Genomic DNA, 17424 nt, shown 5'->3' with positions numbered 1-17424 from the left:
GCTTTTTCCTCTTTTCCTTTCTTTGCATTTATTTTGTTTTCTTTTTCACCCCGTTCTTTTCCATCTTCTAGGTCTTTGCTTGTTTGTTTTCCCTCGGCCCCTCTCTTCATTCTTTTTGGTCATTCTTCAACTTTTCAGGGGCCAGCGCCCCGGTTCCCTAGCCCTGCGCCGCGCCTCGCCTCCCGCCAGTCCCGGGAGCCCACACAAAGGTAACGTCCGGACTGCTCTGCGCCGCCCCGCCCTTGCCTTCCCGGGCTCCGGCCGCGGCCCTTATTGGCGGAGGAGCTCTCGGGGGCGGGTCCAAGGGCGGGGCCGCGGTGAGCCCGCGGCGCTCCGGCAGCCCCAGGCTCCAGCAGCGGACTCCATTGGCCCGGGAGCTCCAGGGGCGGGGCCGGGGCAGCAGCGAGCCCACCCCCGGGCCATGCCTCCTCCCCAGCTCAACTCTCGCAGTCAGAGCCAGGCAGCTGGCGGAGCGGATCGCCAGGTAGGTAGCTTTTGGGGGGCCCAGGAAGGGCGTGGTGGGGTGCCCTTGCCCCAAGGCCCCTGGAGCCGCCGGGACGGGGCATCTGCCGCTTCTGCCGCCGCGGTACCCATTCAGCCCCCTAGTGCAGGGGCCTCTAGCTGGCCGGCAGGGGGCTCCGGGCCGGGTAGCTCGAGGCCCCTCGGAAGTGCCCCGACCGCCGGGGCCTGTTGGGAAGAGCTGGTTACTCATCCCCAGGGGAAGGGTGGGTGTGGCAGCAGCAGGAGGGACTCGAGGCGGACGTCCGGCAGCACTTCCCGCCTGGCCACCTGTTTTCTGAGTGGAGGGAAAGCCCTCCTCTCCCTGGCCCCGGGGCCACCGCTTTCCTCTGCAGTTTGGACAAGCGTGGGGTGACTTGCGGTGCGGTGGGGCGAGTCGCGGGGGGCGCCGGATGCGGGATGGAGCCAACACCGCCCCCCCGTCCGGGCCGCGCCAGCTGTGGGCTCCGGGGTGGGACTGTGGCCAGGCCTGGCGGGAGGAAGGGGGGGCGGGTAAAGTCCTGGCGCCGCTCGATTGGCCGCATCTAGGGGAGGAGGAGCCGCTGGGCGCGCTCTCCGTGTTTGCGCCCAAATGGGGGGCCCCGAGGCAGTGGAGGGAAACTTCGCCCGTGCCCACGAGGTCCTTCCGCCGCTGGCCGCCAAGGTTTGCGGGCCGGAAATGCCGCGTTCTTCTATGATTTTTCAAAAGGAAGCCTCTGGCCCCACAGCTTTTCTGGGGTCGGAGTGGATATGCCTTTTGTTGGAGAGGGGGCGGAGATCAGCTCTCCCAGGCAGGGCCTCCGTTGTCATACTTGTGGGTGGCTCATTACCCAATAGGAGGCCTCCGGCAGCCTGTTTCCCCAATCGTACATTTGGGATAAGGAGCCCTGGCGGCGTAAGGGTTAAGCTCTCGGCTGCTAACCTAAGGGTTGGCAGTTCGAACCCACTCAGCAGTTCTGCGGGAGAAAGACCTGGCGATCAGTTCACTTACAAATCACAGCCTAGAAAACCCTATGGGGGCAGTTGTACTCTGTCACATGGGATCACTATGAGTTGAAATCGACTTCGATATTGACTTGAGGGCACCTGACAACAACTATACCTTTGGGATATAATATTTCCTATTAAAGAGTTGTGTGAGGATGAGAGGAGATGGCTAGCCCAATGCCTGGAGAAATGTTAGCTATTATACTTTTTAATTGCTCTTTGCAGCCAGTCTCAACCCTCCAATCCTGTCTTCATTCCGAAGCCAGAGAAAACTAGTAAAAACCCGATTAGCATCAACTCCCCCCCCCACCCATTTAAAACCATCTGCTCCTGTCCCCACTGTCACCTAAGTCCCAAACTTTTCAACAGGGCTTTCTGTTATGGCCCTGGCAACTCTCTCCGGCGTTCTGCCTCCAGCCCTCCCTTTCTTTCTCTGGGGCTTTGCCCCAGCTGTTGCTCTGCCAGGAATGACCTCCCCCACCCTTGAAGACATCTTTTAAGACTCAATTCAGCATCTCCTCTTCCAGAGGTAGCTGACCTGGCTCTGCAGGCCGAGTGGGGGGCATTCTTGGGACATCCCCCTGCCACCTCCCTTTGCACTCAGGGGCAGCCTCAGGACAGTGGGTTCTCAAAGCTGGCCTGTCTCCCTTTACCCCCACCCCCAGCCTCCCACTGGCCCAGGAGCCCCTCCAGTGCACGGAGCAGTGGGGTCGGAGTAGTAGGGCGGTCATGGTCTGACCTAGGCTCATCCACTAGCCTTGGGGTCCTGGGGTGGAGTTGAGGGCGGGTTCTGCTGGGAGGGAAACATCTTTCTTTGTCTTACAACCAGCATCAGGCTGAGCGGCAGCACCAGAGCCTTTGATTCTTGGCCCATCGGCAGGGGCAGGCGTGGGAGGAAAGGATTATTCCAGATCACCCCAGCCTGACGGCTCCACATGGGCGGTGTAATATCATTAACCCAGCACACTGTTCGCTGCCATGGTAGCCGCCCCGGGAAGCCTGCGGTGTTACTCGGTCCCACTTGACAAGTGAGGAAACTGAGGCACGGAGAGGTGAGGTCACTGGACAGGGGTCATAGAAGGGGTGAAGGGCAGATTCAGGGCTGAAACTTGGGCCTCATGGCAAAGCCCACGAAAAATTGAGAGAAGGACCAAGTACATGAGTGATTTAATGGGGAGGGTAAGGGGTGTCAGAGTAGTGTTTTAGTTAACAGGGATTTAGGCTCCCCCTTATGAGGGATGCCCAGGCTGAGAGCAGGGGCTGGCCCAGGGTCCCTGAAGGTGAGGGGGGTCTGGGCGGTGAGCTGACCATCTCTCTGCTGGGTGGGGCCATGCGCGGTTACTAATGGGGGTTCAGGTGGCAGTGTTGGAGGGGTTCTGCCAGTTCCCAGAATGCTGGCCCTTGGGTTTCCGGCCCCTTCCCAGCACTGCCAGGCCCCAGGGGACGGGAGCTACTACCTGCTGGGCTTGGCCTGGGAGGGGGCTTCAGGTCGTGACTTCTCCACCCTGGGCCCAGTCGCAGGCGTACTGCCTCTGTTGGGTTGTTTTGCCCTTCTCTTTGCACTGTGTGCTGTTGATGGGGCTTGAGTCCAAGCTGGTGGGGCGGGGGGTGCTCCCGCCAGGCTACCCTCTCCCCTCCCTGCCCCTGCCCTCCTTCTCTCTCCACTCCTCCCTTCCCCCTACCCTGCCCCATCAACCCTGCTCTCTCCCCGGAACAATGGAGGGGCATGTGGTCGACTTTCCATCAGCCTCTGGCTCATGCTGGGCCTCTCTGGCTTCCAGGGTACCCCCTGTCCTGGCCCAGCTGACCCGCCCCGCCCCTCAGCCCAAGTTCTGGTGCTTCTGCCCAGCTGAGGCTCAGCTGGGCTGGAGGATGTGTGTAGCACCTTTGCCTCAGTTTATAGAGGAGGACCTGTGTCCACTAGGGTAACCTGTGAGTCACCCAGAGCCCCTCCCCCTCCATTTCCTTTCCACCCTCTTACACTGGGTTCCAGTCCCTGGCTTTGCCACCCCTGACTGTGATGTGGGCCAGTCAGTTAACCTGTGCTATTCCAAGTGTGGTCTCTGGGCCAGCAGCGCTGGGAGCTTATTAGAAATGCAGTCACAGGCCCTGCCCCAGACTTACTGAATCAGAGTCTGCACTTGAACATCATCCCCAGAGATTCTGGGCACATTAAAGGGTGAGGAGTGTTGGCTTGAACCCGTCTGTGCCTTAGTTACCTCCTCTGTAAAGTGGGGATATAAAAGTACCTCCCCTTTGGGTTGGTGTGAAGATTCATGAATTAAGGTATGTAACGCCCAGGACAGGGCCTCACATAGAAGTTGGTAGGCAGTGGACACCCCTCACTGCTCCCCCGACCCTGCCTTGGTTGGGCTAGCACCCATCCCTAGCTGCTTGCAGGGGCCTGGCCCTGGGGCTGGGAGGTGGGGGTGGGAGAGGTCCCACCACTGTGCCCAACCCTGGCCTCCTCCAACCAGAAGCTCATAGAAAGCTCAAGACACCCCATTTTGCAGAGCAGGCTTGTGGGGTTGTGGCCATGTTGAGAATGAAGCCTCTGACTCAAACCTAGCTCTCACTCCCCTGCATCCCATCTCCCTGCCCTCAAGGAAGGGTCTGAAGCTACCATGGGTGGAGCTTTGGGGAGTGAACTGCAAACTCTCTCTCACTGAGGTGTAAATGGCTGATGGCACTGCCAAGGCTCCCTGCGCCTGGCTCCTGGCTCCAAAGAGCTTCATCCTTGATAGGGTGGGCAGAAAGGGCCAGCGGGGAGGTGGGGGAAGGGGCGCTAGGAGGGTAGATAATGAGGCCCTGCAGGATTGAGTTCTGAGCACCCCATAATAGGGGTGGGCTGAGGAAAGGTCCAGAAGGCCAAAGCCTGGTGCCCGACGTGAACAACCGGATCCTTCCAGGAGGACCTGCTGCGTGGCCTGTGGAAAATTCCCAGGCTATTTTGGCCTGAGGCCCCCTTCTCTTGCCCTTTCCCAGGATGGAGGCAGGGCCCTGCTGGCACACCTCCCTGGGGGCAGTGGGGTGTGAGTGGCTTTCTGGATTCCCCCCATCTGGGCCCCTGCCCCTGGCAGGGCACTAATCAGATGGGTTGGGGGGCGCATAGCGAGCTGCTCACCTTCTCCAGCAGACCATCTGCTTTAAAAATGCAGCCCCTCACCTGACACTCCCCCTCCCCTGCTTTCTTTTTCCACCTCTCATTTTCCACTCTCTGACATACTATGCTTTTCACATTGATTTATTAGCTGTGAGCCTGGGCAAGTTACTTGACACGTCTCAGTTTCCCGCTCAGTAAAATGGGGCTGACAGGAGGTGATCTGTGTAAAGTGCTCAGAACACTGCCTGGTCCCATGGCGATCTACACTGCTGTTATTGTGGTGGGAGTCTGCTCCTCCTGCCCACCATCCCCAGTGAACAGAGGCTTCTCCAGGGCAGGAAGGTCGCTATCTTGGTCTCCGTCGTATCCTGTACAAAATCAGAGGCTCCATACGTGCTCCTTGAATAGGAGGCAGATGTCCAGCGCACCATTCTCGGGCCTCTGGTGCCAGTGCAGGGAGTGCGTGCTGGGAGGCGCGGCCCTACCTGATCCACAGGGCGAGCCTGTATGTGGACACACATGTGTGCCTGTAGATTCAGATGCGTGGACAGCTTGAGAGAGCTGTGTATGCAAACATACATGTGCACAGATACAAACCTACATGCACATACACAGACATGCATGTACACAGAACTCCTATGAACAACCATGGATGAACACAAGTGCAGACCCTGTACAGCACCCATGACCTGCTGTGGGCTTGGGCTTGGCTCTGAGTTGGCTGTGGCCAGAGGCCCGTAGGGTCTGGCCTAGAGCCTTCTGTGGTCCGAGCCCCCACCCTCCTGAGGGGAGTCGATGGGTGCACAGGTGGGCACAGAAGGTCGTCCTGCCTCGCCCAGGGGACACTCCAAGGCCAGGCCTGGTATCGCTAGGATAGCAGTTGCCAGCTGCCTGGACCATGCTAGAGGGTAGGGCTGGGGCTGCTGCACACCCTCCCCCACCCATGTGTCCAGGGGACAGCAGCAGGGCCCAGAGCTGGCTCCTGGGTGACTGTTGCTTTTGAAGCTGGACTTTGACTTAGCCCTGCCCCTCTTCCTGGCAGGCCCGCTGGGTGGTGGTGGCTCTTGGCCAGGCCTGCTGTGGCCACCCCAGCCCCTTTCTGAGCCCAGACAGGCCATGAGAGGCTGGTGGGGTGATTGTTAAGCACCCCCCATCCCCCAGTCATTTGTACTCTCTGTGCCTCAGTTTCTTTCACTGTTGAGTGAGCATGCATGTTAGGGCTGGACTGTGCACATGGGTGTCTGACTGCACACATGTATACATACAGTCTGATGACTTGTGTACACGTATGCATACGTGCATTTAACGGTTTACATGTGTGCACGTGTGTGTCTATCTGCATACGTGTTTACATAGTGTGTGTGGATGCATGTGCACATGTGTTTGCACACGTGTGTCTGTGATGGGTGTGTCTATGCAAGGTGCTTAGCACATACCAGGTGCTCAGTAAATGCCGGCCAGTTCTAATGCTGGTTAAGAACTAATTTTGGGGCCATTCCCTGAGACCCTGCTCCGTGTCAGCCCCTGTGCTGAGCCTTGGGGACTTAAGGGACCCCGTGCTTGTCTTACCTTGCTTACCCCTCCAGCCATGGCTTCCACAGGCACCACTGATAGACTGGGTGCATTTGGGGGGTGAAGGAGTGGGAATGGAGAAAGAAAAGGGGCCCCCAATTCAGGCCTGCTTTATTAACCCAGGGGGAGGTGGGCACAGGAAGGGGCCTGGGGACAGACGGACAGATGGGCAGGTGGGTGTGAAGAATGGAAGCCGTACATTGCTCCTGATGGTGATGGAGATAAGACGCATAGTTCCTGAGCTGGCCTGCCTCCTTTCCGCCTCACCTCCTGCCTCATCGCCTGCGTCTCCTGGGCGCACCACAGTCTCCTTGCTGGCACCTAGCCATGCCCTGGCCCTTGTCAACCTCTGGATCTTTGCACAGGCTGCTCACCTGCCTGCAAGAGCCTCCCCCGTTTCTCAAATGCGTGACTCCTCTCTGTTCAGATCCCACCTCCTACCTTCATTCAAGTAGCGCCCTACCCTGTTACTTCTTATTCCATTTTATTTCTTAACAGCTCTTTGGGCAATCTGTAATGGTCTTGTGTATATGTTTATTTACCTGTTTATTTTCTGGCTCCAATTTCAGCCCTGTGTGTGAAGTGCTGTGAACAGAGCCTGCCACGGGTACATATTTGTTGAGTGACTCTATGCTGATGATTATAATAACAATAATAGCTGACAATTATAGGGTGATGTTCAGGGCAGGTGGTGTGCCAAGTGCCTAGCATGTGTTATTTCATCCCAACTTCATGACAGTGGTATGAGGTAAGGACTATCACAATCCCCATTTTCCAGATGAGGAAACCAAGGCCCAGAGAGGTTAAGTAACCTGCCCAAGATCACACAGCTGGCAAATTGCGCAATTTGAAGTTCGATGTGCCTGACCCTAGAGGAAAAGCAGGAGGAAGACTTTGGAAAGAAGAGGCAAGGGCAGTTTTCTGCCTCTCCCTGGTGTCACGAAGCCACTGCTGTCCTGTCCCACTGGCTGTGCTAGGAGGCCTGGGTGGGGCCCTCTGCTCCCTGGGCCATCCCCCTGCCCAGAACTCCAGGCCTTGGAACATTCCAGGACTCTATGACCTGAGCTGGTGGGTCATGCTGAAGTCCTGACTGCCAGCTGGGCAGCCGGGGCCTTTATGAGGTGGGGCCTCCCCGGACTCGGGGTCCTCCCTGGCCGCAGCTGAGAGAAGGGGTCAGGAGGTAGCTATGTCACTTCCTCCGGAAGGCCAGCGGGCTGCCTCCCTTCCCAGGCGGACAGAGCCGAGGCCTGACAGGGGAGTGTGGAAGAATGTGGAGGGAGGGGTTTGCCTTTTGTGGGGGCCCTTTCCCTGAGGACTCAGGCCTGGCTCCGAGGGTTTGGGTTGGGAGCAGAGAAGGGTGATGGAGGTGGAAAACTCAAGTGCCCTGGGGGCCATGTGGTTACTGTCAGTGGGAGAGATGGCGGGGGGTTAGCAAACTGGGGGTTCAGTGTTGTCAGAGCTTCCAGTTTTTTTCAGGAGTATCGGGAAATCCAGAGTTTGAGGCTAATGCCCCGTAGCTCACGTTTTACATTTGAAAACCTTCTGTGGGCAGAGTGAGTGAAGTGGCCTCAGGCTGCCTTGTGTTAGGTCTGGCCTAGGTGTGACCTTGAGTGAACTCAGTTCAGGCTCCTCCTCTGTTCTGGACAGGGATGAGTCCCCACTGTCAGCCCTGGGCAGATGCCGCATGCCACCCATGCAGCTGCTGCACTTTATGGACAGGGACGCTGAGCCCAGAGAGGGGCCAGGACTTCCCTAATGCCTTGACGCCTGCGCTGGTGCCACATGACCCTGAGCCAAAGCCTTGTGATTCACGTTCATTCACTCAGTGTCCATTGGGCACTGCGGCCACTTTCTGTTCTCGGCACCACTGCTGAAAGCCAGGCAGCAGCTAAGGAACCCTCCCCTCCAGCCCGAGCCACCTGAGGGTCATGGAGGGAATGTGATTTTAAAGCAGTGGCCCGAGGCTAGGTGAAAATGCCCTGAGCACCTGGTTTCGGCCCCTTTGAGATGTCCCCTCCCCTCCTGGCCCCTCAAGCTCGCTGTGGCCTGCCAGGCCCCCCGCCCTGGACCTAGCTGGTACACTTCTCAGGGACCCAGATCGTGGGGTTGAACATCTCTTTGGAATGTGTCCCAGGCCTTCCCAGAAGCGGACACTGTGTACTGGTCCCTCTCATGCCCCCTCCCCGTGGTGTCTGGCACATAACAGGGTCAGGAAATGTTTAGGGACTGGAGTCCCACTGGCTGAGGGCTTTCTGCCTGCCCTCCTTCCAATCCCCGCCTTCCTCCTCTTCTTCCTTCCTTCCTTCCCTCCCTCTCTCCTTCCCTCCCTCCTTCCTTCCTCCCTCCCCTCCCTGCATCCCTCATTCTTTCCTTCCTCCTTCCTTTCTTTCTTTGTTCTATCCTTCCTCCCTTCCTTCCTCTTCTCTCCTTCCCTTTCTTCCTTCCCTATTTCTTCCCTTCCTTCCTTCCCTATTTCTTCCCCTTTTCTTCTCTCCTTCCCTTTCATTCTTTCCTTCCTCCTTTGTTCTATCCTTCCTCTTCTCTCCTTCCTTCCTTCCCCCTTCTCACTTTCCTTCTTTCCTTTCACCCTCCCCTTCCTCCCTCCCTCCCACAAGTATTGATTAAGTGCCCGAGGGTGCCAGGTTCTGTGTTGATCACTAGGGACGCAGAACGGACAAATGCCATCCTTGTCCTCCGGGTGGCCATGGCCGCGTTGTGGGGTAGCCCTTGCATTCTCGTGTGGAGCTCCGATATGGGGGTGCCCATGGCTTCACAGACCCAGCCTAGACACGCAGGGCAAGACTCTGGAGCAGGTGCCCCAGCCATGAGCCGGGCTTGCAGGCCATAGCGAGAAGCATGGGTCTCAGATGGTGGGCTCTGACATGGCCTGAGCCCCTGAGAGCCCCATGTCTCTCTCCAGGTCAGCCATGTCATCTGAGCCTCCCCCACCACCGCAGCCCCCTACCCACCAGGCTTCGGTTGGGCTACTGGACACCCCGCGGGGCCGGGAGCGCTCGCCATCCCCTCTTCGTGGCAATGTGGTCCCCAGCCCGCTGCCCACTCGCCGGACAAGGACCTTCTCTGCGTGAGTCTCAGGCTGGACCAGGAGGGGGGCCTGTTTGTGCTGGGGGGTGCTTCCTGAGAGGTGTCTCCTACCTGAGGCTGAGATTCACTGTGTGTGGCCAGTGCTGGGCCTCAATATCCCCATCTGTCCAATGGGGAGCCTTAAGCAGGGTGAGGGTGGATGGCCAGAGAAAGTGGGGAGGTGTCCTGTGAAGTCCAGAGGGCTCTGGCCAGGGCCCCTAGAATCTGTCCTGAGCTGGGGTGAGGGACGGGTACAACAGCTGGGAAACCTCTGAGCTCTTAAAATGACCAGGCTTTACCCACCACAGGCTTCTTCCCCTTTAGGACCTCGACGTCCTCAGCTGCAAAATGGGGACAGTGGCGGGTAGCCATGGGGGTTAAAATGGAGTCGTCAAGTGTCACGCAGGTCTGGAGCCCAGGGAGTGAAGGCTGCTGCCATTATTGATACTTATGGGTTTTTTGGGGATTAATAATGAGTCCCCCAAAGAATGCTCAGAGATGTCTTATTCCAACCCACTCTTTCCAGATGGGGAAACTGAGGCCCAGAAACTTGCCAGGTTATCCAAAGAGTCAATCTTGCAGAGGTGGGGCCTCTGTAGTCTGTGGGAGTGGCTCCCAGAGTTGTGCAGTGTTCAACCTGAACAACTGTACACAACAGCCCTGGCCAGGACTCCCCTGGCACAGCTGTGGGTGGGGACTGGGACCAGCTGCCCCAGGAGAGTGCGCAACTGTCCTGGAGGGCTGGTGTGGGGCACGGGGCCCCTCACACCTCTCCCCTGTCAGGACGGTGCGGGCTTCCCAGGGCCCTGTCTACAAAGGAGTCTGCAAATGCTTCTGTCGATCCAAGGGCCATGGCTTCATCACCCCAGCGGACGGCGGCCCTGACATCTTCCTGCACATCTCAGAGTGAGTCAGCAGCCTGGCTGGGTGGTGTGTGTGTGGCCTTGGCTCCGTGGGGGTGGGGCAGTGTGTGGCAGGGTGCCGGGAATGACGGTGTAATGCCTGCCAGCTGTGTGCAACTTGGCATTTGACTGGCTCTCTGACCGTGTCCCTATGTGTGACTGCACGTCCCATGGGGGTGGAATGGGATTGTACGTGGTTGTGTTGGTGTGTGAGGCTGGTGGTGACAGTCCTAATGGGGTTGTCACTGGGTGTGTTGTGTGTGTGCACAAATGATTGTGTGTATCTGTGCACGTGTGTATGCATGTGTGAATGTGTGTGTGTCTGTGAGCACGTGTGTACATGCATGTGAATGTGAGTTCATGTGTGAGTGTGACGTGTGTGTGTGTGAGAGAGAGAGCAAGAGACCCACTGGGGTGGGCCTGAATGGCTGTGTACATCTGGTGGATGGGGAGGGGTGTCTGAGTCGTGGAAGTTGTGTCTGCCCTGGGGGGTTGGTGTCCTGCCTCACTGGAGGGAGCAGCTTGGTGAGGGCGGCTGGGGGTTGCCAGGCCCTCTGCTCTAGGAAGGAAGTTTGGGGCCGAACTCTTTCTCCTGGCACTTGCTCACTGACGTCCTTCCTTCCTGAGTGTTCGGAACCTTTGGGGTCCCGGGCAAGGCTTTTAGGATAGCCGCCTGGGCCCACATGTCCCCCCTCGGGGCAGGAAAATGTACCTCACTTCCACTCTTCCAGGTGGCCTGCGAGTTGCAAGGACCCTTAGTCTTTGGCCTGCGTATCCCAGTTCCACTCCCCGTATCTTTCATTTGAGGCCAGAGCAGACCAAGTCCCACCGCGCACAGTACATTTGACAAAGAACGGAACCACAGTTTTGAAAATAGGACCCTGTTGCAGATTGTCTGCTGTAAGAGGAGTGTCACCTGCCTTCCCCCCAACAGTCTTACATCTCCTGTCCACTTAAAGTAAGGCCCACCTCTATAGTGCAGACTCCAGAAAGATGCTGAAGTGACACGTTTTATGTGTGTATGAATGTACGCCTGGATGTGTAAATTCGTTTACATATTGTATCTTTCAACAAAGGATTTGCAGTGGCTTACAAAGATATACACAGTGCAACAGGAAAAAAAATAAGTTAGAAGGAAAACATGGGGGCGGGGGACAAAGAAGAAAGATGGAAATAGTGGGATGCCGGGCTCTGCTGCCATAAGTGGGCTGCCAATTTATTCCTGAGCTTCCTGGTGGCCAAATCAAAGAGGGAAGCACGATTAGCTATAAAATTCTCTAATCAAAACAAACCACTTCCCAGGGAGCTAGCTGGCCCTGATGTTTGGGGTCTGAAAGGGATTCCTCCTGGGCGCTCATCAAGGGCCCCATCTCATCATCATGGGTGAGATGGAGACTCCTGCCGCAAAGAAAGTAAGGGACCTTCCTGGGGTGGTCATGAGGGAGAGAACCCCTACCTGGAACTAGCTTTCAGCACAAAAGGGACATTTTGGAAGGCTCAATGGGTATCAGGAATTCAAGACAGAGACGCAGCTCGATTTCTGGGACTCCTAAGTGTAGGAAACCCTTGCCCTGGCCATCTCTCAACTCTGCTTCTTCTGTGACTGCCTGTCCTATCTCGTGCAGACTGGCTCTCTGCTCTTCCATCCAGCCTGCAGGCCCCCCACACACATGTCATGGGGTGAGTCCCCAAAGACAGGTGGAGCTCTTTTCTTCAGTCCCAGCATCAACATTCCCAGGGAGGGAGCTTGTGTTGTTTCCTCTGGCAACAAATTTATTTTCTCACCGTTCTGGAGGCTAGAAGCCTGAAATTAAGTGTCGGCAGGGCCCTGTTCCCTCCAGTCTCTATGGGATGGATCCTTCCTTGCTTCTTCCAGTTCCTGGCAGCCTTTGGCTTGTGGCAGCATCATCTCATCTCTGCCTCTGTCTTCACACGGCCATCTTCCCCCTGTGTATCTCTTTCTGAATCTTCTCTTTTTACAAGGACAGCAGTTACCTGGGATCGGGGCCCATCCTACTCCAGTATAATCTCATCTTAACTAATTACATCTGCAAAGACCCTATTTCCAAACAAGGTCACATGCATAGGTACTAGGGGTGAGGAGTTGAACATATCTTTCTGGAGAACACAAATCCACCCACGACAGAGCTGACACTGAACAGTGGGGCCCGCCCTGGTAGAAGGGCAAAAGGAGCAATTCCTAGGAAAAGGGGGCCGGGTGGTCTGTCAGATGGGGGCTGCCCTGCTGGGGCTGGCCTGGTGGCGTCAGACCCGGAGGGGGCTGGCGTCTGGGTGTGGTGCCCTGGGGGGCTCTCCCGGCTGGGATGGGCACCGAGCACTGTCTCCCCACCCCACAGCGTGGAAGGAGAGTACGTCCCAGTGGAAGGCGACGAGGTCACCTATAAGATGTGCTCTATCCCGCCCAAGAACGAGAAGCTGCAGGCTGTGGAAGTGGTCATCACCCACCTGGCGCCGGGCACCAAGCACGAGACCTGGTCTGGGCATGTCGTCAGCTCCTAGGAGACCCCGAGCACCCGTTCTCCCAGGCTTGCGGGAGACTGTTGGGGAGGAGGAGGAGACCAAGTGGAGATGGCGTTGTACATACAGCGAGATGCAGCCTCAGAGCAGCACAGTCCCTTTCAAGTTATCTCTGGTGGAAGGGGCGTGGGGGCCGGGGCCAGGGATGGGGGTGGTCGCAGCCACCAGTACAACCTCTGACCATCACAACAACCTCTCACCATCTGAAAAACATTAAAGGCATTTAAAAAAGAGAGGCGCCCACTGGTGGCCTAATGGAGGGTCCTTCCCCAGCAGCCTGGAGAAGCCGGCTTAGCCCCCAGGCCCCTCTTCCCCTGGTGTTGGTGGCTCAGACCTCTCAGATGAGTTTCTACCCACATGCCCCTCTGTGTCTCTCTCTGGGCCTGTAGGGAGCTGTCTTGGCTAATTTCTCGGCTTAGTTGGATTGAATGGAACTCGCTAGAAGGGGCCAGGGTGTGGGGAGGGGAGTCTTCACCTTTTGGTGCCTTTTTGCAGTGGTTGGTGCCTGAGGCTGGATTCTAACTGCTCTTTGAGGCCTGGATGGGGGAGGTGACAGGGAGGGGTGGGCAGCAGGAGATGGTGGGATAGGGGCCTGTAGAGTGAGGAGGGGGGTCTCTGTTTCAAAGCAGACCTTTCTCTGGATCCATCCAGAAACGAGCAGGCAGCTTGCTTCCTGACAGCCTGGTAAAGTCAAAAGCTGAAGGGGAAGGATGCCTTTGTGTACTTTCAGACCTATGTTAAGTGACGTTTAGAGTTTTATTTTTCTCTAATAACTAAGGCTGCACCCCCACACCCCCGTCTGCCCGTCCAGCTATGTTTGCAAACCTTTGTAGATATTTTCAGTAAACAAATCCTGAGGGTTTTCTTTGCCGTGATTTGGTTTGGCTTTAGTTGTGATTTGAACGTAGAAATAGCTGGGTACTGTTTCGAAATGCACGGCCTGTGTGTGGTCAAGGGTCCATTTGCCACTTTGGGGAAGGGGACATTTGAGAACAGTGGCTTTGGGGCAGACGCCGCCACATTGTGGGTGGAAGAGGATTATTTGAGGCTGAAAGTGCTGAGGGCCGCAGTCTGGGCTCTTTCTCTCTGTGGACGTGTTCGTTCTTTCAGCCTATGAACAGCTCCGTGTGAAATGGGGTAGAAGACTGGAACCCTTACTGATGACTGGTGGGGTGTTTTAAAATGAGCCAATAAACGTGTAGATTATGCGTATGCAGTCAAACATACAAACTCACCACTGCGGTTCGGTCCTCGGGAGTTGATCTGTTCCCCTCCCCCTTCAGGATACTTGAAGGAGCCCCTGGGTGGCTCAAAAGGTTAAGTGGCTGGCTATTAACTTAAAGGTCGGCCATTAACCTAAAGGTCGGCCGTTTGAACCCATCCAGGGGTGCCTCAGCAGAAAGGCCTGGCAATCTGTTTCCGAAAGGTCACAGCCTTGAAAACTCTGTGGAGCGCAGTTCTACTCTGACACACGTGGGGTCACCCTGAGTCGGAACTGACTCCATGGTAACTTGTTGATGCCCCTGGAAGGGTCCTCTCTCTCCCATCCCTGCCTTCTGCTGGGTCAAAGGTTGCCTTTCTCTTCTAGCCTTGGGTTGTTCCCCCGCCAGCTCCCCAGAGGCCTCCGTCTGTTGGGTACGGACCACATTCTCCAGAGCCCCTTCTTCCAAGACCTCTTTGAACCATAGACTTTGCCCCATTCTCCCCCCGGGTGTCTGGGGCTTTGCCACAATGTCCAGCCCCTGGGACCCTACACGCAGGCACTCACCCAGGTGCTGCCCAACATGAGCTAGGAATCAGATTCCCTGTTCAGAGGCGACCTTGGGATTCTCCGCTCGGGTCTGATTCCATGCTTCCCTGTGCTGCCTACATGGCCACATCCTTTTCAGTCTGCTGATGAGTATTCCAGAACTGCAGGGTGTTGGAGCTGGATGGGATCCCTTCCTTGAGTGAGTACACAGCCTCAATTCACAGATGGGGAAACTCGTGGTGGCTCTGTGGGAGGGGCGGATGCTGTTGGAGACAGCTGGGAACAGAGCACGGAATTTGAAAGTCTAGGCCTTTCCTCCTGTCGGCCACCTTTCTCTCAAAATAAAATCCATTCTGTGCAGGGCTCCGTGATGTTTGTTCACGTGGCGCTGGATTCCTCAAGAGCTTCCCTTTAAGCTGCAGGCAGTCAAGGGTGTCTCTGCCTTCCTGCTTTGCGGCCTGTGCTTTGGGGTGAATAAGGAGACAGGACCATTCCTTTTTCCTCAGTCATCATTTGCAAGGGTGGCAAAGCGTAGCTGTTGGAACGTGGCTTTGTGACAACAGAAAAACGCCACTTACTTGGTCACTTGTGGGTAAATGTCTGAAGCACGTTAGATTTTATCATGCGTGTGAGACCGTAACCTCATTTCTGCCCTACACCTGTAGTAAGAGGGCTAGGGGCTTCAGGGCCAGACTGAACTTGAACTTGCTGTCATGAGGCCATCCATCCTTCCTTGCACAGTAGTAGACCTTTGGTGCCTGCAGGCTTGCCTCTCTTCAGGCACGAAGAAAAGAGGAGGTGGGCTCCACCCTCAAGGATCCCACCCATTAACCCATTGCCATTGAGTAGATTCTGACTCGAGACTCTATAGGACAGGGTAGAACTGCCCCATAGGGTTTTCAGGGCTGTAATCTATACGAAAGCAGACTGCCACTTCTTTCTCCCGAGGAACCACCTATCCCTTCAGTTAGCAGCCAAAGCACTTAACCACTGCACCACCAGGCCTCCTTCAAGGATCCCACAGGCCCATGGTGGGCAGTGAGCATTAGAGTGGATGCCTCCCCTAAGTGCCACAGGCCTTAAGAGAAAGCCACCAGGAGGGAGGGAGGGCCTCCAGGAGAGGTGGCTGAGCAGGTCTTAGGAGCCAAACCAGAGTTTGCCAGACGGAGCAAGGGCGTTTCTGAGAAATGGTCAGAGGTGGGGAGGGGTGTGGACAGGGGCCATCCCTGGAAGGACCTTGTGTCAGGCTGATGAGGCCCTCCACTCTTCCCCGAGGGACGTACATACAATGATTCCTGTGGTGCAGAGACGGGCATTTTTACTGCAAGAATGTGCTTTTCAGCACGTGTGAGTTAAACACCACAGCCAGGCCCTAAAGCCTGTTTAGGGAAGAGGTGAAGTAAGCATTTAAATCAAAACAAGGGTTCCAACTTACACCACTGAGCAAACATCACAGGTTATAGAATTTGGCAAAAACCGTGCAGGTGGAGCCAAAAGGACTGTTAGGGAAACCAGTGAGGGGGTGCAGAACTTGACTTTGGGGTGCTGTGGGAGATGGACTGGAACTGTACAGCCTGACTTTGGGGTACCGTGGAGGGGGATAGATGAGATGGAAGGAAGCGGCTGCAGTGGGCCCAGGGGCCCGTGTTAGGGCAGAGCCTGCCCATCCTGGGCCTTGAGGTCCAGGAACAGTTCCTTTGGGGCAGAAAAAGGAGGAAGCAGCCTGAAAAAGGAAATGATTCAAGGCCACCTACATACCTTGCCCGCCTGGATTACAGCATCTGCCCAACTTGTTCCTCTCCTGGTCCTGCCAGCCAGTTGTTTCCCGCCCAGCAGCTGAGAGACCTTCCTGAGTGTCCAGGCCATCATGAGCCCCCACCCCCACCCCTGGCATATCCCTTGGGGCCACCTACTGGCCCTCCACTCACCAGCTGCTTTTCTTGTGCCCTTGAGTCAGGGCCAAGTATGTAGTCGGCTTCTGTAGTGCTTGGGGTGAGGGTGGTTTTCTTAACAGCCCTGGGCTGGCTACGGTCTCTCAGCACTTACCCACTGTATTATTTCCTGCGATGGGGTCTTTATCCTGAGAACTTAAGGCAGAGGGAAGGGTTTATTTCTAGGGGCTTAAGGTAGACAATGACGGCATGACGAGGCAGTACTGGGAGTTCCTGGGGGGTGCAAATGGTTAATGGGTTCATGCAGTCAGCTGCTAACTGAAAGGTAGAGATTTGAGTCCACCAGAGGCACCTCAGAAGAAAGGCCTGGCGATCTACTTCCAAAAAACCTGTCACTGGAAACCCTACAGAGCACAATTCTGCTTTGACACACGAGGTCACCATGAGTTGGAGTCAACTACACAGCAGTTTTGTTTTTTTTTTAAGGCAGTATTCTGTGGAGCCGGGTTACCTGGGTTTTGCCATTTACTGGCTGGAAGGGTCTGTCCAAACAACTTCTGAGTCTTCATTTGTAAAGTGGGGATACTAGTACCTGCCTCACAGGGCTCCTGGGGAGTTACTTGAGCTAGCAATAGCGAACACACAGTTTTAAGTGTTTTACCTACCTTATTTCAGTTACATATGTGGTAATGCCTATACCCCACTTGACAGATTAAGGAAACTGAGAGTGAGAGGAAGTGCCTTAAGACACAGCTGGTCAGCAGCAGAACATGGATTTCAGCCTTGGCTGTCCTGTTTTTCCTGTTTCACTGCAGGCCTGCCTCTGGGACAGGGGTAAGGCACTGGGAACAGTGCCTGGCAGAGTTAAGTCTCAGCATCCAGTATTCAGCAATGACTATTTCCACAGCGCAGTCAGCCCTGGCTAGAGGAGACCCTTGGTAGGGGTTATGGAATGCCTGATGAGAGAAGAGGTGGAACAAGCTCCTAGGAGGCTGGATTGGGGTGCAGTGCGATGACAAGATGAATAGAAGCAGGGAGGAGGAAGGTTTACGGTGCAGAGGGAGTGGGGCCTGGGGGATGACGGCCCAAGCCTGCATA

The 17424-nt window shown here is 56.1% G+C and overlaps 1 protein-coding gene across 1 annotated transcript; it reads left to right on the top strand.

The window, feature by feature from the left end:
• The first annotated feature begins 380 nt into the window (after positions 1-380).
• Positions 381-17306, top strand: CARHSP1 (calcium regulated heat stable protein 1). Its single transcript, XM_049903157.1, has 4 exons — positions 381-484; positions 9081-9245; positions 10028-10150; positions 12504-17306. The coding sequence occupies exons 2-4, from the start codon at positions 9088-9090 to the stop codon at positions 12664-12666; spliced, it is 444 nt and encodes a 147-aa protein (XP_049759114.1). The 5' UTR covers positions 381-484; positions 9081-9087; the 3' UTR covers positions 12667-17306.
• Positions 17307-17424: the final 118 nt, after the last annotated feature.

This window comes from Elephas maximus, chromosome 12, assembly GCF_024166365.1.
Source record: "Elephas maximus indicus isolate mEleMax1 chromosome 12, mEleMax1 primary haplotype, whole genome shotgun sequence".
Lineage (NCBI taxonomy): Eukaryota > Metazoa > Chordata > Mammalia > Proboscidea > Elephantidae > Elephas > Elephas maximus.
The sequence above is the reverse complement of the archived record's forward strand: the minus strand, read 5'-3'. Positions and strand labels throughout refer to the sequence as shown.

Coding starts and splice junctions, on each gene's coding strand:
- CARHSP1 (XM_049903157.1), top strand. CDS start 9,088: ATGTCATCTGAGCCTCCCCCACCACCGCAGCCCCCTACCCACCAGGCT. Junction 9,246..10,027: donor CGGACAAGGACCTTCTCTGC/GTGAGTCTCAGG, acceptor CTCCCCTGTCAG/GACGGTGCGGGCTTCCCAGG. Junction 10,151..12,503: donor ATCTTCCTGCACATCTCAGA/GTGAGTCAGCAG, acceptor CCCACCCCACAG/CGTGGAAGGAGAGTACGTCC.